Below are 27,126 nucleotides of genomic sequence, written 5' to 3'. Positions count from 1 at the left end.
GAACTGTACATGACAAAAATTCAATAGCTGGTGTTAATTTCTTTTTCTCCAGGACTTAGGGATTTTTTGGCAGACAATTCAAAATCATACACTATAAAAGACAGAAAAATCATTATCCTATCAGCAAGTTTCAGAATTCTCTTGTAGGCTAATGGTGACCAGCAAACTCTCAAGTGTTAAATTCAAGTATGGAATTATCAGATTGTAAACATCACTGTTATGTTTTTCTTCATGAAACAATTTAAATCAAGAATTATTTACTCTTAAGATAAACACTATTTGCTTCCCTCTGGCAAACACTGAAAGTAAAAAACCTTTATTTACATTTCTAGATACTGACAAAGCAATGGGTTTCATTTAGATCTGTTTCTTAATCATACATCATGGCTTAGCCATCATCATTTATTTCATTATTCTTTAAATGCCCTAAATCCATCCAGGAGGATCTATAATTCATTTAAATAGCATATCTCTATGCTTCCACAGCTATGTTATGAGTACTTAATAAGTTATTATTACTTCCAGACTTGGTTAGGAGAAAATACTGGAGTCCTGGGAAAGTACTATTCTTTGAAAAGTACATTTTCCTGATAGCACAGTTTTAATTATTTAAGGACTTCATTGAATGTAAGTCAACTTCTTTGCCAAACCTTAGTTTCTTAAGATATCTTTTCATTGTAATGTGAATGAAAAGGGGGAAAAAAATTATTCTAGCTTTAGAAATTTCCTTTTAAAGCACACACAAAACCTCCCCTAGGGTTGAAAGCATTGGCCATGCTCTGGAAATGAACCCACCCCTCCTTTCAGCCAAGGGATACTTGAGTCCTTTATTCTTTTGCCCAGAAAAGGCATCCTAATTAAAGGGCCAATAAATTAAATGTACCCAAGAAAGCAAAAAGATCCAGAAGAAAAGCACCCACCAGGGTGCCTAGAGAAAAACACAAGGTTCATTTCAAGTGTTTATGTTAGGCACCATCAAGTTAGAACAAACTCCGGAGGCACAGCTGTTTTTGACAAATGTGAACAGCTCCTACCTTCATTTCAATGACAGTCTGGAGAGCCTTCGTCTTGGCTGGCTCCGGCTGAAGTTGGCTTCTTCGGTGCAATTCCTGTGGAGGAACACGATAGAAATAAGCCTGACGGTTCATCCTTCCGTTACACCATGACCTTTACACAGGTACCACACAGCCCACCGGGTGCAGGTTTGCTGTGCACAGACATAAACAAGCCACAGGTGCCTCTCCCCCCACCCTCTTTAGCATCACTCCTGCCTGGAGCCTGCGTTCCAGTGAAAACCTCCTGGCACATGCGCTATTTCTGAAACTTCCATCAATAATTAATGTCAACTGTGAAAAAGCCAGCAAGTAATCATAGTCCAAATACTGTTCAACACTGGGGCTGTTACCCAGCCATCAAATCATAATTTACTAAATTACATTTCTCTGTGCTCCCAATACAAACACAGCATGGAAACGGAGGAAAGAAAATGACTAACGTGGTTGCAAATCCACTGCACGCATGGCATTTTGCTACTGAGGTAGGTTTGAAATGAGCAATTTAAAACCTTTTCAGTACAACTGTGTTACTTTTTGGAGTGAACTGATGTGATGAAACCCTGTGAATATCTTGCTTCCTAATTTACAGTTTCGGTCCTTGTTCAAAATCACATCTGTGTGTGATATGTTTATACACTCATGATGCCAAGAAATTAAAATTGGCATTAATATCAACAGTGTTAGAGAGGATACAAAAATGGTTAAAGCCAGATGCAGACCCAAGAACTTCTGGAATACGACAAATATAACTTCAGGTAAAAAGCAAGCAACATAACCACAATTTTAACCTTGAAGGCTCACTTTTTTTATGCCTCGTCTCCAAAGAACAGTTCTGTAAAGACTTTGAAAGTTGCCTTGGCAGAAGAAGACATAAAGATAAGATTTGTTCAGTTTATACTTTGATTTTCTTAGTAATAATTATAAACAGTTTTATGAAAGCAGCCAATGAGAGGAAAAAACAACAGTGCTCACACATGTCCATGCCACTGATACTAGTCACCTATGGAGTAATTTCATAAGATTTATTTGCTTCCAGAAAAATCATTTAAATTCAACATGAAGTAGTTCTAGGCCTTCACATTCCACTGGGCCACAGACATTAAAAATGAAAAGCAAACAAACAAAAAACTACCTTGGCTTTAGGGAAGAGAACTAACATGATTTCTAGCTTTTCCAAGGAAAGGTATTAAAATTAAATCTCATTCCACCACTACCGTCTACTATCATCACCATCTCATAAAGACAGAACATAACAATGTAAGTATTGCCAGAAAAACAGAATTCCACAATAAAAGATAATCCTTCCCAGGATAATAAAACAAGCAATCTTTGCCCATATCCCATTATATTGTTCTTATTTGCTAGTGGCCCAAGAAGACTTGGTCATGGAACACGGTGCACATGTCTAGGAACCAGCCCTGGAAAATCACCACTACAGCTCTGGAATACGGCATATTTTCTTTCCAAAGTCATCACTGGCACACACCAGCAAACTTGTGCAAAACTACTTCTCAACCTCCAATTTGAGAAGAATTTGAATTAGTGCTTCCTAATTATTCAAAATGGTCTCACAAAGACATTTTTTCCCTAACATATCCTTGGAAGATACAGAGTCAAGTATTACCAAACCCATCTTATGAATAGAGACAGAAAGAAAGCCTGTGTCCTTTTGGAGGCCCTGGTCTAAAATAACCCAGCAATACTGGTCATTTTTAGGCTGCATGGTAATGGCAGAAATTTTCTGAAGGAATGACCTTAAAAGCAACTTCCCTTCTGTGTCTCCCTCTCTCTCTGCCCCTTCCTACTCTCTCTTTCTTTCTTTCTTTCTTTCTTTCTTTCTTTCTTTCTTTCTTTCTTTCTTTCTTTTCTTTCCTTCCTTCCTTCCTTCCTTCCTTCCTTCCTTCCTTCCTTCCTTCCTTCCTTCTTTCTCTTTCTTTCTCTCTCTCTCAAAAACAATTTAAAAAACATTTTTAAAAAATTAAATAAATAAAAATAAAAGGGGCGCCTGGGTGACTCAGTCAGTTGAGCATCCAACTTCAGCTCATGTCATAATCTCACAGTTCGTGAGTTCCAGCCCTGCATCAGGCTCTGTGCTGACAGGTCAGAGCCTGGAGCCTGCTTCGGATTCTGTGTCTCCCTCTCTCTCTGCTTCTCCCTTTCTCCCTCCCTCTCTCGCTCTCTCAAAAATAAACCTAAGGGGCGCCTGGGTGGCGCAGTCGGTTAAGCGTCCGACTTCAGCCAGGTCACGATCTCGCGGTCCGTGAGTTCGAGCCCCGCGTCAGGCTCTGGGCTGATGGCTCAGAGCCTGGAGCCTGTTTCCGATTCTGTGTCTCCCTCTCTCTCTGCCCCTACCCCGTTCATGCTCTGTCTCTCTCTATCCCAAAAATAAATAAACGTTGAAAAAAAAAATTTAAAAAAAAAAATAAATAAACCTAAAAAAAACAAAAAATTATACTATACTTATATTATATTATATTATATTATATTATATTATATTACATTTTAAAAAGCAGCTTTCCTTTATTACCTACAATGTCCCTGGCACTACTTCTCTCTTTTTTTTTTCTTAATTTTTTATTTTTTAAAATTTACATCCAAATTAGTTAGCATATACTGCAACAATGATTTCAGGAGTAGATTCCTTAGTGTCCCTTACCCATTTAGCCCATCCCCCTCCCACACCCCTCCAGTAACTCTCATTTTGTTCTCCATATTTATGAGTCTCTTCTGTTTTGTTCCCCTGTTTTTATATATTATTTTTGTTTCCCTTCCCTTATGTTCATCTGTTTTGTCTCTTAAAGTCCTCATATGAGTGAAGTCATATGACTTTTGTCTTTCTCTGACTAATTTCACTTAGCATAATACCCTCCAGTTCCATCCACATAGTTGCAAATGGCAAGAGTTCATTCTTTTTGATTGCCGAGTAATACTCCATTGTATATACACACCACACCTTCTTTATCCATTCATCCATCGATGGACATTTGGGCTCTTTCTATACGTTGGCTATTGTTGATAGTGCTGCTATAAACATTGGGGTGCATGTGTCCCTTCGAAACAGCACACCTGTATCCCTTGGATAAATGCCTAACTACTTCTCTTTTTCAAGCCTCAATATCATGCTATGGAGAATCAAACCTCTGTGTGGTGAGTCCAGTTGGCTACTGGTAAATATTTACTTAACAACCAGCACCCACCATGGCCAACTTCAAATTACCTAAGTGGTGTCACTGAATGCAAAGTTGGGAAGAGAGGCACAATAGTACCCTATTGTACAGTATTTATACCATATGGACCAACTACATGTAATAACATCAAGAATACTGTTATCTGTGTTCATTTTACAGATAACAGTAAAATGTAACAAAAAAATAGGAAATTATGAGTTTTAATACAATGTTTCTTTTTTAACTTTTTTTAATGTTTGAGGTTTTTTTTGGTTTTTTTTTGTTTTTTTGTTTTTAGAGAGAGAGACAGAGCATGAGCAGGGAAGGGGCAGAGACAGAGGGAGACATAGAATCTGAAGCAGGTTCCAGGCTCTGAGCTATCAGCACAGAGGCCAATGCAGGGCTCAAACCTGTGACCCATGAGATCATGGCCTGAGTTGAAGTCAGACACAAGTGACTGAGCCACCCAGGCATCAGTTTATACATTTAATTTGTAACGTCAGCTGTTAGAACAAGTTTCCAATTTTGACTTTCATGGACCAGTCCAATCCAGTTCCAGCATACCACTGGGTGAATCACATAAGGAATTCAACCTCCAAAGAAAGCTTCTTTAGCCCTCAATGTTACTTCCAAGATTTTTGGGAGTACACGCTGGACTAATAAAATTTCACAGATGAAAAAATGGACAGTAAGTCACTTGTCAGAGTTCCTCCATAGTAAGGGGTAGAAGAAAAACACTTCACATGTCACTAATCCTGATCCATATGTATCAAAAGCATCTTAATGAGGGGCGCCTGGGTGGCTCAGTCAGTTGAGTGTCCGACTTCAGCTCAGGTCATGATCTCACGGCTCATGAGTTCGGGCCCCAGGTCGGGCTCTGTGCTGACATCTCAGAGCCTGGAGTCTGCTTCTGGTTCTGTGTCCCTCTCTTGCTCTGCCCTTCCCTCATTCATGCTCTGTCTCTCTTTCTCTCAAGAATAAATAAAACATTTAAAAAAAATTTTTTAAAGCATCTTAATGAAAAAGTCTGAGAAACGAATTCATGGTAATTTCATACCATAGCCAAACCAAATTCCAGAATAAAAATCATAAGATAATTTGAGGAGAGAAGTTTGCATAAAATAAGCAAAAATAATTAAGACGCAACTAAGTAACACAAATAGAAAATAAAAACCATAGAGTAAAGGTATGTGTTGTTGTAATTTCTGCCAAGCACAAAAACATTTTTTAGAGCAAACATGCAATAACAAAGCTAAACTTGTAGCAATAGTTTTGCAAAAATGGAAAGAGTTTTCTTTGCTATAATTATACAATTTCCATTATAATGTAAACCAGCTCAAAATCAAGACTGGGTCCTTACGCTCTGTGTCATCACTCCTTAAAATGTAAAACGAAACAAAATCTCCAGTTACCTGAAAATTGCAATTTTCCTATCTTAACTACACTGTATTTCAATCAATCCTGACTTCAACTTTCTGAGGATCACCTTAATTCCTAAGGTGTCAGGTAAGTGAAGATTGTAATCCACATGCAGACATCATGGATGGTCTGAAAGTTCCATCTCAGACACTTCATCCATCTCTGAGACTGAGCATCCTTAAAACACTCACTCTGTGGCAGAGAGTAGCAACTGCCCAACCAAGAAGATTTGTGCTCCTCTTCATTAAAGTAGAGTGTTTCTAGGAAGCACCACTACCACTGCCCATGTATCAATGATGATGGTGCCAAATTACTTATTTCTGGCCAGTGGGACATGGGCAGAAATTAGGAACTCAACTTCCATAAATACTTTTTACCCTGTCCTCAATTCTCCCTCTTTTCCTGTCTTCTGGCTAGAAGTAAAGTACTCCAAGACCCAAGACGCTGGTAGAACCCCAAGAGAAAAGGAGAATGAGTTCCTGAAATGCCATATAAAAAGGTCACTGAACACCAACATGGGATGGTGGTGTGTGTGAAAAATAAACCTCTGTTAAGTTAGCCTCTGTGCTTTCAGGCTCTCTCTGTAAAGATCCCAGCCCTCTCTGCCTTTACTGCAATGGCTACAAGGAAAAATAATACCTAATTAGCCCTGTGTTGTTTGTTGCTTTTGAATCACAAAAGTGATTTTAATGCGTGAGAGCTTACCAAGTTTTTCTAAACTGACAGTAAGATGTGTCGGTTGGTGGGTGCTTCAACTATGCCTAACTATCTGAAAGATGCACCCATTATGGATTAATCTTAACTAAAGAATTTCCCTAGAAGCTTCTGATGTAGATATGAGGTAGTACAAGATTTAACTTACTCTGGTAGTTTTTAAACGACAGTATTAATCAAGTACAGTGGACTTATACTTTTCTGGGTCACTGATCTCTGTAAGAATTAGATGGAAGGTATAGATTCTCTTTACAAATGAGTACAAAAGCACATACAAACAAAACGGTGTGCACCATTTCAGCTGCTTCACAGAACCTGGTCCAATACCTGGGGGTTCATCTTTGAACCAGACTACAGGCTAAAAAACACTTACTGAGAGGAAAGGGCACTGTACAGGGAATGGAGAGTCAGGAGCCCACAGTCCCAGCCTGAGGCCTTGGGCACACCTCTTCCCTACTCTGAGCTACAGAATAAGAAGCTCTATCACTAGGTTTCTGAGAACATCCAGATTTTTAATAGGCAGCTGACTCTGAAATGCTGATCTCTGGCTGGAATTTCTAGTCACACCAATTCTCAGTTCTAAAAACATAATAAAAATAAAAGAAAACTGGCAGCATCAAAAACTTTAATATCTTACTGTGACACAGAAACCCAGGTTATATATTTTCCCATAATTTCATTACTCACTTGGCCATAGCTAGTCTAAAACTGCCAGCTCCTCCAGGTGACCAATATGGAAACATACCAAGAACTCAAAATTTTAAACATGAAATCTCAAGTAGTTCATTGGGATGACATTTCTTGGCAGTTAATGAGAATCTAGAGTCTAGTGAGTTAATGTGGATGGACACTAGCTTCCAAAATGAAACTGGAAGAATAATGTTTGCACACACCATCTACTTTCTTCAGTAGGAAAAAAACAACACTTCAAATCTTGACTTTCTATCCACTATTTTTATCTGACCTCTCTCCCTTACTGTCCTAGTAATCTACTGCTATGGAACAAACCACTCCAAATTTGGTGGCGCCAGACTAGCACCATTTGATTATGTTCATGAATTCTAGATCATGAACTTCTAAAGGATAGACTAGGGAAAGCTTGTTTCTAAAGCATGATGTCAGGGGCTAGAACAGCTGGGACTGGAGGATCCAATTCCAAGATGTATATGGTATATTGGCTGGAAGAAGACTTGAAAGCTGGGTTTAGCTAGAATTGCCACCTATATATGGTGACACCTGTATATGGCATCTCCACGTGGCTTAGACTTCCTCATAGCATGGCAGCATCAGGGTATCCACCTCTTACTTTCAGGTGTAAAGATGCCAAGAGCAAGCGTTCCAGCAAATAAGCCAAGGACTGCATGGCCCTTTATTACCTAACCTTGGAAGTCCCATAGCATCACCTCTGCCATGCTCTGTTGGTTTAAGCAGTTGCAAGCCTGCTCAATTCTAGGGAAAAGTGCCAAAGAATCTCAGGCCATATTTTTAAGTTATCACTCTTGAGGGACAAAACCAATTGAAGAAGCTGACAGGAAAGTAACACTATAATCTCAAACACCTACTCACATCAGTCTTAAGATATGCCAGATTTATATATTCAAATAGTAACTTGATGCAGGGCATATAGGAAATACAGCACTGAGCCAAGCAGATAGATACCCCAGCCCTTATGGGTTTTTAATTTCAAATTCCAACAAGAGAGAGGCATAATAATTTTAAAAGGAGACCAAACCAGTTTGTAAGTGCTTTAAAGGAAAATAAGTCAGAAAGATGGAACAGGACATACTATGTGAGGAGATCAATTGTAATTTTAAATAGGGTGATCAGAAAAGCTTCATGCAAAGGTGACATTTGAGCAAAAATCTATAAGATGTGGGAGAACCAGTCGTACAGATGTTCCAAGCAGAGAGAATAGCAAACATTTAAGTACCTGGCTAGCGCTGGATAAGGGATGGGAAAGTAGTAGGTCAGAGATATGCAGGGATGCAGGATGATGAGAAGGTGAGTTCTACATCTGGAGTCATTGTCTGGACACTGGTTTTACTCTGAGAAAAATGGGAAGCCACTGGAAGGTTCTGAGCAAAGACAAACCACAATATAAAGTACATCCTTAAATTACTCTGCCTGCTGGACTGCAGTATAATTTGGGGTTGAGGAAGGAGGTAAGGGAAGAACCATAAGGACTAGTAATAAGCAACGGGAAAACCCTAGCAAAGGATGATAGAGCCTGGGACCAGGGTGACAGAATGGAGGCAAAGAGAAAGAACTGAGTTTAGACATGTTTTGAAGGTGAAGTTGACTTGACTTCCTGATAGATTGCCTGGAGACTCCAGAAAGAGAAAAGTAAAGGATGGCTTCATGACTTGTATTCTGGACAACAGGAAGAATGCAGCTGGAATACCAAGATAGGGAAGATTGGAGAGGAGAAGTGGCAGTTATGGGAACCAAGAGTTTAGTTTTGCATGTGTTACATTTGTGACACTATAAGACATTCAAGTGGAGAACTCAGTGGGCAGATGGACATATGAGCTGGATTTGAGGGGAGAAGAGCTACAAATAAAAAATTAGGATCATCCAGTAGATAGTACCTAAAGCTGGGAGCCTAGATGAGATCAACTGGGGACTGTGCATAGAAAGAAGAGGAGAGGAAAGAAGACTGAGCCCAGGGGTGACCCAAATTAAGGGGTCTGAGAAGTGAGGAGGAAGCAGCATATGAAATTGAGAAGGAATCCCAGTGAGGTATGAAGAGAACCAGTAGTATACCATCCCAGAAATCAAGTGAAGAAAGGAGTCCAGGATGCAAAATTGATATTCTTATCACTGCTGCTGAGAAGTCAATGGGAGGAGGCCAGAAGACGGACCACAGGACTTAGCAGCACTCAGGTCATTAGTAACAGTGACTGGAGCAGTTTTGGTGGACAGTGTGAGTCAAGTTTGACTGGAATGTGCTGTGGGAGAATAGAAGGAGGAAAGAGTCTCACCCTACTATATTTGCAAAGGGTACTATTTAACTCATCATTTCTTTCATCAAAACTTTGATTTAGGTGTATATAACCATGTTCATAGAAGCATTATTACAACAGCCAAAATGTGGAAGCATCCATCAACAGATGGATGGATAAACACAATGTGGTACATAATTACAATAGGATATTACTTAGCCTTAAAAAGGGACAAGATTCTAACACATACTACAATATGGATGAACCTTAAGGGTATTACATTTAGTGAAACACAGCAGTCACAAAAAGACAAATACTGAATGATCTCACTTACATGAGGTATCCAGAGTAGCCAAACTTACAGAAACAGAAAGTAGAATGCTGACTGCCAGAGACCGAAGGTAGGGAAATAATGGAGCTGTTGTTTAATGGGTACAGAGCAAGAGATTGCTTGTACAATGATGTGAACATACTTAATACTACTGAACTGTATGCTTAAAAGTGGTTAAGATGGTAACGTTTATGTTCTGTGTATTTAACCACAATTTAAAATTTTTTCAAACCATAAACATAACAGAACTTGTTGGAGTCCCACAGCCCTCCCTATCTCCATTCTTCTGGAGAGAAACCATTATCTAAAAGTTGGTATATTTCTCATGCATGTTTTTGTGCTTTTAGAAAATATGTATGTCCTTGTAAATAGTATAAATTTAACAACAGAGTGCATTCTTTTTTAATTTACATAAATGCTAGCTGTCCACCTTGCACAAAGCTTTTGCATTTTGGTTTTTACCTCAACAATACTTATGTTTTCAAAATTTATCTGTGTAAATAAGTGTTTCCCACTCTTTTTATTCACTACAAACAATGTTGCAATAAACACAGTACATGAAACACAGTACATGAAAAAAAACAAATCTGTTTTAGGTATCTTTACATTTTTAACTGCATAACAGTTCTTTTCTTTCTGAAACATTCAGTTTCTTCTGCTTGGAATAATCCTCTACGCTTTTTGTTCTCTTTTTGTGTACAGGGATCAGCAAACCACAGCCCACAGGCCAAATCCAGCCCACCATCTGTTTTGGTAAATAAAGTTTTATTGAAATACTGTTATTTCCATTAATTTACATATTGTCTATGATTTTCATGCTACAGTGACAGAGTTCAGTAGTTATAGCAGAGACCATATGACCTTGCAAAGCTGGAAATATTTACTATCTGGCCTTTTACAGAAAAAAAAAAATATCTGTCAATCCTGGTCCAGGACATTTTCAACACTCATCCTAGCCATCTCAGAAAAAAAAAAAAAAAAATTCCTCATGTGGTAGTTTCAAATGTCTACAAATTCTTTGACATTCCCTTTATAGGGTGGAGCCTAAATATCTTCCCCTTGACTCTGGACTGAGCTAAGTAACTCAGTCTAACAAACAGAATATAGTAGAAGTGACATTTGTGACTTTTGAGGCTTGGTCATAAAAGACAAGGCTTCCTTCTTGCTCACAATCTTGGATCACCTGCTCTGGGAGAATCCAGCTGCCACATCATGAAAATACCTCAAGCTACCCTATGGAGAGGCCCATGCACTATGAAACTGAGGCCTCCTGCCAACAGCCATGTGAATCAGCCTTAGCAGAAGTGGATCATCCAGCCCCAGTGAAGCCTTCAGATGCCTGAGCCCTGCCCAACAGCTTGACTGCAACCTCATGAGAAGCTCTGGGCCAGAACCATCCAGCTAAGCAACTCCCATATTCCTGACCCACAGAATCTGTGAGATAATAATTGTTCATTGTTTCACACACTGAGTATTTGTCACAAAGCCATCGATTACAAATACATCACAGAAAGGCCATTAGTTGACCCTTCAGACTAGTCTACATCCTGCATCCTCAGATACACGCTCATAGCATTGTGTACCTTTCCTTTATATCACTGAAAAGGCTGTGATTTGACACTAACTTATAAAATTAGTGGATTCATGTCTGTGTTCACCATTGGGTGGTAAACTCCATAAGCACAGGGACTTTGTATGTCCGTTATATTCCCAGTAACTAACATAGTGCCTGCAAAGAGTAAGTGCTCAATAAATACTGACTGACTGAAAGAGTACAAATGACATTGCACTTATATGCCTAGAAGTTCTATAATACCTTTGGACCAAAAGGAATCTGATGTGAAGGATGGTAATAGCTAATAGTTACTTATATATTACTATGTGCTAAGCACCCTTCTAAACACTTTACAAATATTAACTTGTTTAATCATCATAATAACCTCCATAGGCAGATACAGTTATTATCATCATGTTTCACTCAAAGACATGGAATCATAAAGCAGTCAGTAACCTGCACAATCTACTGAATTGCACTCCTGGAACTTGTCCTGAGAAGTCTGGGTCCAGGGCCTCTGCTCCTAACCACTGTGCTATACTGCCCATGTTTCACCACATGGTTTTGATTTGATATTTGAAGCTGACACCTATATCTCCATTGGCTTCTTTCATTATAGTCATCTCCCTATTTCTCCTTCAATTCCATCTTCCATTTTTCACTCCTTTCTTGAGGACTTGAAAATTTAAAGAGATTCATCTCAATAGCAGTTGTATGGTACTGATATCCCATATTAGATATTAAAACGTAAATGAGGGGCGCCTGGGTGGCGCAGTCGGTTAAGCGTCCGACTTCAGCCAGGTCACGATCTCACGGTCCATGAGTTCGAGCCCCGCATCAGGCTCTGGGCTGATGGCTCAGAGCCTGGAGCCTGTTTCCGATTCTGTGTCTCCCTCTCTCTCTGCTCCTCCCCCATTCATGCTCTGTCTCTCTCTGTCCCAAAAATAAATAAACGTTGAAAAAAAAAATTAAAAAAAAAAAACGTAAATGATAAGCATGGTTAGGCATGCAGAAATAGAGGAAAAAAATAATTACTTTCAAATATTAACATCCTTCTCAATTTTTGATAAATCAAGCATTTAAAAAATAACCTAAAATATTTAAATGATATAATGATATAATTAGTAAGATTAAACTGAGAGACAATTACAGTGAACTTTGGATCCTACAGACCTCTATTTCAATATTCCATGGAATATTTAAACAGATTGAGCATGTATCAGACCACCAAAAAAAACTTTAATCAGATTCCAAAGGCAGAAGTGATACAGGCCACATTCTTTGTCCATACACAATAAAACAAATTAATACCAAAAGTTAAAAATGAAACCTCACTATTCAAATGCTTATTTTATTTATTATTTTGAGAGAGAGAGTATGCGTTTGCAGGGGAGGAGCAGAGAGACAGGGAGAGAATCCCAAGCAGGCTCCACACTGTCAGTGAGAAGTCCAACACAGGGCTCAATCCTACCAACAGTGAGATCATGACCTGAACCAAAACAGAGCTGGACGCTTAACTAACTGAGCCACCCGGGTGCCTCAAAACCTTACTATCTGGAAGGTAAAGCTCAGAAAAAGTCTTAAAATTCACCCTATACAGTAAAACAGACCTAGTCGTCTCTACCTAGCAGGTGTGTGATGATGGGTAAGTTCCTGAATTTTCTATACTCAGGATGGTGAAGTTGAAATGAGATAAGCATGTGAAGTATTCACCTGGGCTGGCACACAGGACATTAGCAGTAACTGAAACTTATCCTTATTATTGTTGTTGCTCCTGAATGATTATTAGTATTCCTGAAAGTACATCAGACAATGCAGCCTGGCAGAATGCATTCCTTACCCACTTGTTCTGCAGTCTGACACTGGCTACTATTAGAGCATTGCCACTAGGTCTGCCTGAATAATTCAATTCAAGAAATACTTGCTGAAGGCCCACTACGTGCCCAGGAAACACACAGAGAATCCCTGTCTTCGTGAAGCTTGCATTCTAGTGCAGGCAATCTCAATGGAAGTGAAACCATGCCAACAGGGCTCAAGGTACAGTGAGTGGCCCAGTGTTAGAGTGGAGGAAGTGATGAATACAGTGGTAGGAGATGAGACCCAAGGGGTAAGGGCTGGGGAGGAGACAGACTGTGTAAGGCCATGTAGGCCCTCATTAAAATCCTGGTCTTAAACAGAAGCCTTCAGATCCTAGAGAGATGGGAAAACAGTTTCCATGGAAATACACAAATGTAATATAAACTTATTGTTAAATTTTTTCAGTCTTCACAAAAAATAAACATTTGGGAATCTAAGATCATACACCATGAATCCGTACACACATACATTTCCCTTAGTCTGCTTTAATATATAACCTATTCCTTTTCCTAAATTGCATTAAAGACTCTTTGGCAGATTTATCATGGTCCTTTCGAGGTTATGATCCTGGGAACCATAGAAATTAATAGAATAAGATGCCAGGATCCAAATATTTGGCCAATGGCATTAGCAATGTCCTAGGAATAACAATGAAGTTTAGTTATTTAATTCAATAGCTACTGAGAATCTAATACATGCTAGACAATGCATAGATAACAAAGATAAATGAAATATCATGCCAGGTCTCAAGGAACTTGATTTTCTGGTGGTAGAGGGAGGGCATAGCTAGAATACAAGACTGCAATAATAACAGCAGCCACCAATTACAGAATGTTTACCATATGCCAAGCCCCATACTTCCCATCTAGCCCCTGACTGGATCTGCATAGCATCCTTATAGGTAGGAGTTACCACCCCCTTGGGAACGCTGCAAACACTCAGACTCAGAGAGGTAAGTAGTATTCCTAAGATTACAGTGCTAGTAAGACTTGAGAGTGTAACCACCCTGTCTGACACCTAAACTCACACCCTTAATTACCAATATAACACTTGGTTTATACTGCTATTTGTGGTTGCTTCATGCTCTACAGACATCTAAGATTTTAACAGGTATGCAAATCTGACTTCTGGTCTGTTTCTCAGTTCCCTGGGAGGACTCCACTAGTTCTGAACAATATGTTATGGGGGAGAATGCGAGGCAAGCATCCAGGCCTGTTGAGGGAAGGACTGTGGAAAGCTTCACTGAGGAGTACATGTGGGTGGTCCAAAGTCTTTCTTTCTAAGCACTCATTATTTTGTCCACTATGTCTTATACAGTACAATGTTACGTGCTGTCAGCAGCATCCTGCTCATTCACCCCAGCCTACACATCTGATCTCATCTGCTCTGGGAAGCTAAGCAAGCTTGGGCCTGGTCAGTACTTGGATAGAAGAGCACCTGAGAAAATTGGATGCCTATAGGCTTTTAGTGTGGAGCCAAGAACCACAAGGATTATTCACGGGTCTTGAAACCTAATGGAGTTTTCCCAGCTGGATTTTGAAACTGCATTGGTCTAGTGACTCCATTTTACTTTCCATTTCTCCCATCTGAACTGGAATTTCTATAACTGTTACCTCTGCCTGTCCCATCATTGTCTGTTGGGAGCAGATAAACTGTTTCTTTAGTGTCACAGGTCCACTGATGGCAAGGAATTGTGCCTCAGGAGCTGGATTTAACAGATTACACCCAGAGCCTCATCCATACACAATGTAGATAATTCAGATGATTGACTTTTGAACTGATAAGATTCAGATGAGATATGGGGCTTTGGGATAAGAGCTTTGTAGACCCTGGGTTGGGAGAATGCATTTTTTATTTGGGAAGGATGTGCATCTCTGGGGGACAGGTGGTAGAGTGGAGCCAGCAGAATAATGCCCCCTACCAAAGATATCTACTCCTATTTTCTGTGAATATATATTTCTGTGAATATGTTACACTGCATGGAAAAAGGGACTTTGCAGATACAATTAGGGTTATAGATGTTAAAATAGGAAAGTTATCCTGGATAATTTGGGTGGGTACAATTTAATCACTTGAGCCCTTTCAAAGCTCAGAAGTTCCTATGACTGGAGGCAGAAGAGAGATACAGCAGATGGGGAAGTCAGAGAGATCCTAAGTACGAGAAGAATTCAATATGCCACTGTCGGTTCTGAGACATAGGGGACATGCGCAAGGACCAGAGGAGGTCTCTAGGGAATAAAGATGGTCCTCCATTGATAGTCAACAAGGAAATAGGGACTTCAATCTTACAAATACAAGGCACTAAATTTGGCCAACAACCTGAATGAGCTTGGAAGCAGATTGATCTCAAAAGCCTCTAGAAAGGAGCTAAGTCCTAACAACAGCTTGGTTTTGGCCTCATGAGACTCAAAGCAAAGGATCCAACTGAGCCATGCTGTACCAGGACTGCTGATCTGTGAGTTAATAAATTTGCATTGTTTTAAGCTGTTAAATGTGAAGTAGTTTGCTATGGCAGCAATAGAAATCTAACATAAGGTAGTTAATCTTTCACTAACCTTTTGACTCCCCTGTTAGACAGCTCTCCCTACACTGAGGTATCATATATGCCCCTGAAGCTTATATATACAGACATCCATTCTATTCATCCAAGAACTAAAGAACAAATCACAGTCCCCTGCATGATGACAGCTTCCTGGTCCAAAATCCTTCTTACTAAAGAGTCCTATTCTATCTGCTCTTTCTTACAAAGCATGGCATCAGGTGCTCTGAGCAGTACCCAGGCCACTTACCTGAGTCTACTTGTATGTCTTAGGTCATATTCCTGAGAGGCAGAACCTGAGACAGGGACTTTTATGCAAGTAATTTATTAAGGGAGAGCTCACAGGAGAACCCATATGAGAAGAAAATAAATCATACAGAGAAGAAAAGGAAGTTAAGCAAGGGTGTTGTTGTATAGAAAATTTAGCCTGAGCCTGAGCCTGCTGGGAGCTCTAGGGACTAAATTGTGCTGTAGGATCTGTCCCACTGGAGACAAGGAGGCTGGCCCTCATAACCCTGCTCTAGGAAGTCACTGCCTGTGGGCTGCCTGGGCACTTCTGAGCAGGAGGAAGTTCGGCGACTCTAGTCACCCAAAGGCACACCTCCCAATAAAGATCACAAGTGTGAGTTGTTGGCCACAGCACCCGTATCTATCCATAAGAAGATGGATACACCTGCCCAGTTGCCCACAGGGGCCACCCAACCATCGTTCCACGTTCCTGGATCTCTACACATTTTTCCTCATGTCCCTTTCTCTGTCGAGTACTTGGAAAAGGCATGGGAGAGAGGAGGCTGGCTGCTTCACACCTCCAGCTAGAGGGCCCATTTTAGAGATGCCAGCAGGGGGTGGCATATGAATCAACAGTGTGTTCCCTGCACACCCCCACGGTCCAGATGGCTACACATCACAGGAGCAGAGGGCGGCTCCTACGCAGACAACTTCCCTGGCTGAAGACACATGCCACACTTTAGCCCATGAAGGAACACGCTGTGGTAGTCATGGTGACATTTTCACCAAAAAAAAAAGGGGGGGGGGGGGGGGCTCGGTCTTTCTTTTGCTGCAAATTTTCATTTCAAAGACCCATCTGTAGTAAAACCTTATAGTGTAAAATACAGAGGGTTCATAGAATTGGAAAGCCCCAAAGGAACTAGCTGGCATAGCTTCTCACTCACAACGTGAATTCCTTCCTTTCCCTGATGTGGGTCACTGAGCTGAAGCTTGGACAATTTCAGATCTAGGCAGTCAGATCCAAAAAGCAATTCTGACAGTTGAGAAGTTCTCTCCTTGAGAGCTTGTTTGGAGGTTCTAGCAGGGGAGCGCAGCTACTCGTATACCCTTGACCGAAGAATGGTCCTCCTCTATCAGGGAAGGTCGTCCTCTTGGACCGAGCGGGCAGCTAGAGAAGTTCTCTCCTTCCGTATGCTAAGTCAAAATCTGCTCCTTCTAACTCTCCTCCATTTGGTCCGGTTCTTCACTACACAGAATTTAATAATAACACTCACGCTGGCCATCCACAGAGGCTTTGCCATGTCCCAAACATTGTGCTAAGTATTTAACATGAAATATCTCATCTAACCCCCCACACTTGGGAGGCAAGCACTAATCTTATCCCCATTTATCAGGAGAAGGCCTAAGCCTCAGAGTAGATAATGAAGCAGCCCAAGACCACACCACTAAGAAGCAAAGCTGAGATTTGGATCCTTAGCTGTCATTCTCCAAAAGGTCAGCCAAACTTTTGACTTGCAGCCTCCAGAGAACAAATCCACCTCTTTTTCCTAAGATGGCACTCCAAGTATTAGAAGCCTCTTTCTCCTACAGACTTTTCTTTCTACCTGAAATATGTCCAGGTCCTTGAATCATTCTCAGTAGAACATAAGAGCCAAAATAAGAACCATCTTGGTGACCCTTCTCTGAAAAAGTTCCAGGTTCCAATCTCTTTTCTAAAATGTGGTGCCAAGAATTGGCCATTCTACATGCAGTCTGACAATTACGTCCATCCTTACACATCTTAGTAAACAGCTAAAAAGTGGGGCAGCCATTTTGGCAGCTATAAGCTAACACTCTCCTGCATCAAATGAAGATGCTCCTGAACCAGAAATGGTGTGACCATAAATGTGTGGGACAAAGAAGAAGTCTCACATGAATGATCTGGGACCAGTCCCCCAGAGAACTGCCTTATACATAGGTGGTCCTTGCAAACATCTGGCTTTTAGGCAACATAGATGGAGCCTTTTACACCATCACCCATTCACTGAATTGGAGGTTTAAGGTTTCAAATGGTAAACAAAACCTGTTGGTGCTGTTTGCAAGCCAACCCTAAACCTGCTTAAAATCCTTACCATCTAATCTTTGCAGCAGATTGTGTGCAACTCTGGAATGTTCTTATGAATTTTACCTTATTATTTTACTAAAATTAATGGAAAACTGAAGCAAAAGGACTGACATAAGTGACAACAAGCACAAGTCAAAGGACTAAGACAGGTAGCACCACACATTTCACAGCTCAAAATGGCTCTTTACCATGAATTGACACTTTAGCCAGGCAACTCCCTTTTGAGAATGAGGCTGAGTAATAAAACTATTAATGCTGTCAGAAAGAGATCCCTAAAGATTGTGCCTAAAAAAATGAAAAATCAGATTTTAAAATTCTTTTTAAATCTCTGGGATCAGTGGTCCCTTCCTCTTGTAAAACATGTAGTGCAATCTCATTTGCAAGTAGCTTCTGGCTTTACTACATACCAGCTGTAAAACCTTGGACAAGGTGCTAGATCTCTCTGTGACTCATGGTCCCATCTGTAAATGGGGACAATAGCTGCACCCACCCCATTTGTTATCAGGATATGAAATGAGTTAAAAGGTATAAAGCCAGTATGCAATGGTGCCTAGAGAGTACCTGGAACATAGTTCAATTACTGTTGGCTATTTAATATTTATTTAACAGTGTGAGTCAAGTTAAAAGCTACTATCTTCCTGACTATCTGGAGTTCAGAGGGCATTAAGACAAGCCAATGCAGGAAGGGCAGTGAGATGGGAAAGGGTCATGCACCCTAGGAGGAGGCAGGAATGGTCACAAAAAGAAGATGCCCCTAGGATAGCAAATGGTCCCATTGTAAAAGTGTAATACAAGAGAGGTAGTCTAGGCAGAAGGGCAATGATGAGTCACATGTGGAGTTCAGACATAGACAGAGCTGGTCAATGGGAGGCCTTGGCAGAGACCTCATAGGGCAAGCTGGCAGCAGGGAGAAGCCCTGACAAGCTCTAGTCCTCAGGAGGTCCAGGGGGAAAAAAAAAAACAGGTCTCAGTCTAGAAGCAGGAGGAATGGGATCCCAAACCAGGTACTAAATATGCAGGAGCTACATTACAAACTATCTACGAGAAGGCTCTGAATCCCCGTCTAGCCCCCCAGTGCCCAGGGCACCCTCCAGCACATGACTAAAACAAGAGCATCTACCATCCATTGCCAAGTGTTTTCTCTGTGCCTGAGCCAGTTTAGGTCCTCTTCACGGCCTCTCTCATACAACCCTCCCAATAGCTCCCCGAGAGAGCCCAGCATGGTGAAATGAATAGCCTAAGTGGTCAGATGAGGAAGGGATGATGGACAGACAGCTGGCAACATGGTCTCAAAACAAACGCAAAAGGCCATTTCTTAGAAAAAAAGCATCATATCGCCCACCAATCTTATCATCCACCATATCTCACATTCCTCCATCCACACACCTCCCAACACAGTCCCCAGATTGCCCCTACTATTCTATTCCCTTCATTCACTGCAATATCTCAAAAGCTCAGTTCAAATCCCATCTACTGGAAAAGGCTACACACACACACCCTTATTAATTCTTCCCTCTCACCCTCCACTTTGCTTTTATTTCCTGTAGAATGCTGACAATAGTAGCCAACATTTTGGAGTAGTCTCAGATACTGTGCTAAATCTGTCCATGTTCTATGTCCTCCAATCTTCACAAGTATTTCCATTTTGCAGGTCAGAAAACTGAGGAGCCAAGTAGCATAAGAGAACACAGTTGTGATTCAATCCCTAGCCTGTGCTCTTAGTCATTAGTACCCAGTTCTTTTCAATATTCTTCATGCATATACATGTGTATGTCTTCCATGGAGCGGCATGGAGGGTAGAATAGAATGTGGCATCCCAATCCCTAACATAACTTCACAGTGTGCACCCACTGCTGCCACTCACTACCGTCTGCTAAATTTAGTTGACTTACGTAAATTCTATCTACATTTAAAATGAGGCTAATATTTGTAACAGGGCTTGGCACATGGTAAGATGAAATAATATGCAAAAACAAACAAACAAAATGACTCCATGAGAGATACTATACATAATCACACTTATATTCTCAATGTTGTTCCAGGATAGATTTAAGGCAACATTTAATCCTTATACTAATGCTCTGAGGGGTGCATTTTTATCCCCATTTAACAGCTAAAAAACTCAAGATCAGAGAATTTGTGAAACTTTACTCAAGTCACACAGCTGGTAAACAGCTGAGACCATTTGAATCCAGGCCTCCCTGAATAGAGACATCATGCTTTTCTGTTAGATGGGGATCAGGCTTGGGACAGGAGTGGGAATCACTTCAAGGCAAACGTGATACTGCATTACCTCAATCAGATGAATTTCCTTCAATGAAAGGGACAATGGGGTCTTAACTTGGGATGGAGCTGAGCCCGAAGAAGGTGACCTACAGGCCTCAGAAATGGTTCACTGGGGAGTTGGGAGAGCTTTAGAAACTGAGATACAGGCAGACCCTAAACCTAGACTCCAAGAAATACACTCATTTGATACTGGGTGTCAGATAGTTTCCCATAGTTCTCCTCACTAATCTGTACAGCCAACGCCAGCAGCTAACTCCCAACAGAAGGGGCCCAAGCAGCAGGGACATCCATTGAGCAGCCTCTGCCCATAAAACTATCTCATTTTGATTCATATTTGTGTATATTATTTAATTACTTTAAAAACTGGTATATAATTTACAAAACTAATACATGATAGTTGGCAGCCTATATTAATAATGTTAGGGAAGAAAATTTACTAATATAGGAAAAAGTTCACAACAAATTAAATGAAAGAGTTGTTTACAAAACAGTACATACATTCTATTCTATTGATCTGAGTGTCTGTTCTTGTGCCAGTACCATACTGTCTTGATTACAGCTTTGTAGTATAGCTTGAAGTCCAGGATTGTGATGCCTCCTGCTTTGGTTTGCATTTTCAAGATTGCTTTGGCTATTCGGGGTCTTTATTGGTTCCATACAAATTTTAGGATTATTTGTTCTAGCTCTGTGAAGAATGCTCATGTTACTTTGATAGGGATTGCATTGAATATGTAGATTGCTTTGGGTGGTATTGACATTTTAACAATATTTGTTCTTCCTATCCAGGAGCATGGAATCTTTTTCCTTTTCTTTGTGTCTTCTTCAATTTCTTTCATAAGCTTTCTATAATTTTCAGTGTATAGATTTTTCACCTCTTTGGTAAGATTTATTCCTAGGTATTTTATGGTTTTTGGTGCAATTGTAAATGGGATCGATTCCTTGATTTCTCTTTCTGTCGCTTCATTGTTGGTGTATAGGAATGCAACCGATTTCTGTGCATTGATTTTATATCCTGCAACTTTGCTGAATTCATGAATCAGTTCTAGCAGTTTTTTGGAGGGATCTTTTGGGTTTTCCATATAGAGTATCATGTCATCTGCGAAGAGTGAAAGTTTGACCTCCTCCTGGCCGATTTGGATGCCTTTTATTTCTTTGTGTTGTCTGATTGCAGAGGCTAAGACTTCCAATACTATGTTGAATAACAGTGGCGAAAGTGGACATCCCTGTCTTGTTCCTGACCTTAGGGGGAAAGCTCTCAGTTTTTCCCCATTGAGGATGATATTTGCATTGGGTCATTCATATATGGCTTTTATGATCTCGAGGTATGATCCTTCTATCCCTACTTTCTTAGGGTTTTTATCAAGAAAGCCTTGCTGTATTTTGTCAAATGCTTTCTCTGCATCTATTCAGAGGATCATATGGTTCTTGTCCTTTCTTTTATTGATGTGATGAATCACGTTAATTGTTTTGTGGATATTGAACCAGCCCTGCATCCCAGGTATAAATCCCACTTGGTTGTGGTGAATAATTTTTTTGATGTATTGTTGGATCTGGTTGGCTAATATCTTGTCGAGGATTTTTGCATCCATGTTCATCAAGGAAATTAGTCTATAGTTCTCCTTTTTAGTGGGGTCTCTGATTTTGGAATCAAGGTAATGCTAGCTTCATAGAAAGAGTTTGGAAGTTTTCCTTCCATTTCTATTTTTTGGAACGGTTTCAAGAGAATAGGTGTTAACTCTTCCTTAAATGTTTGGTAGAATTCCCCTGGAAAGCCATCTGGTCCTGGACTCTTGTTTTTTGGCAGATTTTTGATTATTAATTTGATTTCCTTACTGGTTATGGGTCTGTTCAAATTTTCTATTTCTTCCTGTTTCAGTTTTGGTAGCGTATATGTTTCTAGGAATTTGTCCATTTCTTCCAGACTGCCCATTTTATTGGCATATAATTGCTTATAATATTCTCTTATTATTGTTTTTATTTCTGTTGTGTTGGTTGTGATCTCTCCTCTTTCATTCTTGATTTTACTTATTTGGGTCCTTTCCTTTTTCTTCTTGATCAAACTGGCTAGTGGTTTATCAATTTTGTTAATTCTTTCAAAGAACCGGCTTCTGCTTTAATCTGTTTTACTGTTTTTTTGGTTTCGATAGCATTAATTTCTGCTCTAATCTTTATTATTTCCTGTCTTCTGCTGGTTTGGGGTTTTATTTGCTGTTCTTTTTCCAGCTCCTTAAGGCTTAAGGTTAGGTTGCGTATCTGAGATCTTTCTTCCTTCTTTAGGAAGGCCTGGATTGCTATATAATTTCCTCTTATGACCGCCTTTGCTGCGTCCCAGTGGTTTGGGGTTGTGGTGCTATCATTTTCATTGACTTCCATATACTTTTTAATTTCCTCTTTAACTACTTGGTTAGCCCATTCATTCTTTAGTAGGATGTTCTTCAGTCTCCCAAGTATTTGTTACCTTTCCAAATTTTTTCTTGTGGTTGATTTCAAGTTTCACAGTGTTGTGGTCTGAAAATATGCATGGTATGATCTCAATCTTTTTGTACTTACTTAGGGCTGATTTGTGTCCCAGTATATGGTCTATTCTGGAGAACATTCCATGTGCACTGGAGAAGAATGTATATTCTGCTGCTTTAGGATGAAATGTTCTGAATATGTCTGTTAAATCCATCTGGTCCAATGTGTCATTCAAAGCAATCTACATATTCAATGAAATCCCTATCAAAGTAACACCAGCATTCTTCACAGAGCTAGAACAAATAATCCTAAAATTTGTATGGAACCAGAAAAGACCATGAATAGCCAAAGCAATCTTGAAAAAGAAAACCAAAGCAGGACACATCACAATCCCAGACTTCAAGCTATACTACAAAGCTATAATCATCAAGACAGTATGGTACTGGCACAAGAACAGACACTCAGATCAATGGAACAGAACAGAGAACCCATAAATGGACCCACAAACGTATGGCCAACTAATCTTTGACAAAGCAGAAAAGAATATCCAATGGAACAAAGACAGTCTCTTCAGCAAGTGGTGCTGGGAAAACTGGACAGCGACATGCAGAAGAATGAACCTGAACCACTTTCTTACACCATACACAAAAATAAACTCAAAATGGATGAAAGATCTCAATGTAAGACAGGAAGCCATCAAAATCCTCGAGGAGAAAGCAGGCAAAAACCTCTTTGATCTTGCCCGCAGCAACTTCTTACTCAACACGTCTCCAGAGGCAAGGGAAACAAAAGCAAAAATGAACTACTGGGACCTCATCAAAATAAAAAGCTTCTGCACAGGAAAGGAAACAATCAGCAAAACTAAAAGGCAACCGACAGAATGGGAAAAGATATTTGCAAATGACATATCAGATAAAGGGTTAGTATCCAAACTCTATGAAGAACTTATCAAACTCAACACCCAAAAAACAAATAATCCAGTGAAGAAATGGGCAAAAGACATGAATAGACACGTCTCCAAAGAAGACATCCAGATGGCCAACCGACACATGAAAAAATGCTCAATATCACTCATCATCAGGGAAATACAAATCAAAACCACAATGAGATACCACCTTACACCTGTCAGAATGGCTAACATTAACAACTCAGGCAACAACAGATGTTGGTGAGGATGTGGAGAAACGATCTCTTTTGCATTGTTGGTGGAAATGCAAGCGGGTGTAGCCACTCTGGAAAACAGTATGGAGGTTCCCCAAAAAACTAAAAATAGAACTACCGTATGACCCAGCAATTGCACTACTAGGCATTTATCCAAGGGATACAGGTGTGCTGTTTCAAAGGGACACATGCACCCCCATGTTTATAGCAGTACTATCAACAACAGCCAAAGTATGGAAACAGCCCAAATGTCCATCGATGGATGAATGGATAAAGAAGATGTGGTGTATACACACACACACACACATATATACAATGGAGTATTACTCGGCAATCAAAAAGAATGAAATCTTGCCATTTGCAACTACGTGGATGGAACTGGAGGGTATTGTGCTAAGTGAAATTAGAGAAAGAAAAAATCATATGACTCCACTCATATGAGGACTTTGAGAGACAAAACAGATGAACATAAGGGAAGGGAAACAAAAATAATATAAAAACAGGGAGGGGGACAAAACAGAAGAGACTCATAAATATGGAGAACAAACAGAGGGTTACTGGAGGGGTTGTGGGAGGGGGGATGGGCTAAATGGGTAAGGGCATTAAGGAATCTACTCCTGAAATCATTGATTCACTATATGCTAACTAATTTGGATGTAAATTTTAAAAAATAAAAAATAAAGTTAAAAAAAAAACAGTACATTCATTTGTGAATCTACACTTTCAAAGTTGCCTAAGATTTTATACATACTTATCTTCATTTTTTAATTTTTATTTAAATTTTAGTTAGTTAACATACAGTACCATATTGGTTTCAGGAAGAGAATTCAGTGATTCATCACTTACATACAACACCCAGTGCTCATCACAACAACTGCTTTCTTTAATACCCATCACCCATCTAGCCCCTCCCCTGCCCATCTCCCTCCATCAAACTTCAGTTTGTTCTCTATCATTAAAAGTCTCTTGTGGTTTGTTTCCCTCTCTTCTTCTCCCCCCCACTTCCCATATGTTCATCTTTTTTGTTTCTTAAATTCCACATATGAGTGAAATCACATGTATGTGTCTTTCTCTGATTGACTTATTTTGTTTAGCATAATTCACTCTAGCTCCATCCCCATCATTATATATGGCAAGATTTCATTCTTTTTGATGACTGAGTAATATTCCATAGTATATAGATAACACATTTTCTTTATCCATTCATCAGTCGATGGACATCTGGGCTCTCTCCATAGTCTGGCTATTGTTGATAGTGCTGCTATAAACCATGGGGTGCATGTACCCCTTCAAATCTGTATTCTGGTATCCTTTGAGTAAATACCTAGTAGAGCCAATTCGGGGATCCTAGGGTAGTTCTATTTTTAGTTTTTTGAGGAACCTCCATACTGTTCTCCAGAGTGGCTGCATCAGTTGCATTCCCACCAACAGTGCAAGAGGGCTCCCCTTTCTTCACATCCTCACCAACACCTATTGTTTACTGTGTTGTTAATTTTTGCCATTCTGAAAGGTGTGAGGTGGTATCTCATCGTGGTTTTCATTTGTATTTCCCTGATGATGAGTGATGTTGGGCATTTTTTCATGTGTCTGTAAGCCATCTGGATGTTTTCTTTGGAAAAGTATCTATTCATGTCTTCCACCCATTTCTTAATTGGGTTGTTTGTTTTTTGGGTGTAGAGTTTGATAAGTTCTTTATATATTTTAGATGCTAACCATTTATCAGTTATGTCATTTGCAAATATATTCCCCCATTCCATAGGTTGCCTTTTAGTTTTGTTGGTTGTTTCCTTCACCATGCAAAAGCTTTTTATCCTGATGAGGTCCCAATAATTCATGTTTGCTTTTGTTTCCCTTGCCTCCAGCAACGTGTCTAGTAAGAAGCTGCTATAACCAAGATCAAAGAGGTTGTTGCTTGTGTTCTCTTCTAGCATTTTGATGGTTTTCTATTTCACATTTAGGTCTTTCAACCACTTGGAATTTATTTTTGTGTATGGTATTAAAAAAATGGTCCAGTTTCATTCTTCTTCATGTTGCTGTCCAGTTTTCCCAACATCATTTGTTAAAGATTCTTTTCTGATTAACTGACCATATAGTTGTGGGTTCATTTCTGGGTTTTCTATTCTGTTCCATTGATGTATGTGTCTGTTTTTGTGCCAGTACCATACTGTCTTGGTGAGTGAAGCTTTGTAATATAGCTTGAAATCTGGAATTATGATACCTCCAGTTTTGTTTTGTTTTGTTTTGTTTCAGAAATGCTTTGGCTATTCAAGGTCTTTTGTGGTTCCATACAAGTTTCAGGATACTTTGCTCTAGCTCTGTAAAAAATGCTGGTGGTATTTTGATAGGGATTTCTTAAATGTGTAGATTATTGTGGGGAGTATAGATATTTTAACAATGTTTGTTCTTCTAATCCATGAGCATGGAATGCTTTTCCATTTCTTTGTGTCCTTTTAAACTCTTTCATAAGTATTCTTATGTTATGAACAAAGCAAATTTTTTACCACTTTAGTTAGGTTTACTCTTTAGTATCTTGTTTTTGGTATAGTTGCAAATGGAATCAAACCTTCGATTGCTTTTTCTGCTGCTTTGTCATTGGTGTAAAGAGATGCAACAGATTTCTGCACATTGATTTTATATCCTGCATGTTTGCTAAATTCACATATTAGTTCTAGCAATTTTTGGGTGGAGTCTTTCAGGTTTTGTACATAGAGTATCATGTCATCTGCAAATAGTGAAAGTTTCACTTCCTCCTTGCCAATTTGGATGCCTTTTATTTCTTTTTGTTGTCAGATTGCTGAGGCTAGACCTCCAGTACTGTTAACTGGTATTGGTGAGAATGGACATCCTTATCTTCTTCCTGACCATAGGGGAACAGCTCTCAGTTTTTCCCCACTGAGGATGACATTAGCTGTGGGTCTTTCATATATGGCCTTTATGATGTCAAGGTATGTTCCATCTATCCCTACTTTGCTGAGGGTTTTTATCAAGAATGGACGCTGTATTGTGTCAAATCCTTTTTCTGCACCTATTGACAAGGTCATATGGTTCTTATCCTTTTATTATTTTTATGTTTATTTATTGTGAGGGGGGAAATTAGGGAAGGGGAAGAGAGAGACAGAGAGAGACAGAGAGACTGAGAGACAGAGAATGCCAAGCAGACTCCGTGCTGTCAGCACTGAGCCCAACACGGGGCTCCATCTCGTGAAGCATGAGATCATTACCTGAGCCAAAATCAAGAGTCAGATGCTTAACTAACTGACTGAGCAACCCAGGTGCCCCTTGTTTTTTCTTTTACTAATGTGGTGTATCAC

The 27,126-nt window shown here is 39.8% G+C and overlaps 1 protein-coding gene across 10 annotated transcripts in view; it reads right to left on the bottom strand.

The window, feature by feature from the left end:
* Positions 1 to 27,126, bottom strand: part of ERC2 (ELKS/RAB6-interacting/CAST family member 2) — a 934,759-nt gene that overhangs the window by 646,586 nt on the left and 261,047 nt on the right. For all 10 annotated transcript variants that reach the window (XR_015248352.1, XR_015248351.1, XR_015248353.1 and 7 more), the window contains one exon: positions 1,035 to 1,109. Coding sequence is in view for 7 of the 10 variants with exons in the window: in XM_086697880.1 (XP_086554006.1) it covers positions 1,035 to 1,109 (75 nt within the window). In the remaining 3 variants the exon portion in view is untranslated. The remainder of the gene's footprint in view (positions 1 to 1,034; positions 1,110 to 27,126) is intronic.

This window comes from Puma concolor, chromosome A2, assembly GCF_028749965.1.
Source record: "Puma concolor isolate L17-30 chromosome A2, mPumCon1.1.hap2, whole genome shotgun sequence".
In the NCBI taxonomy this organism is placed as follows: Eukaryota; Metazoa; Chordata; class Mammalia; order Carnivora; family Felidae; genus Puma; species Puma concolor.
Note: the sequence above shows the minus strand (reverse complement) of the source record. Positions and strands in the feature narration are given on the sequence as shown.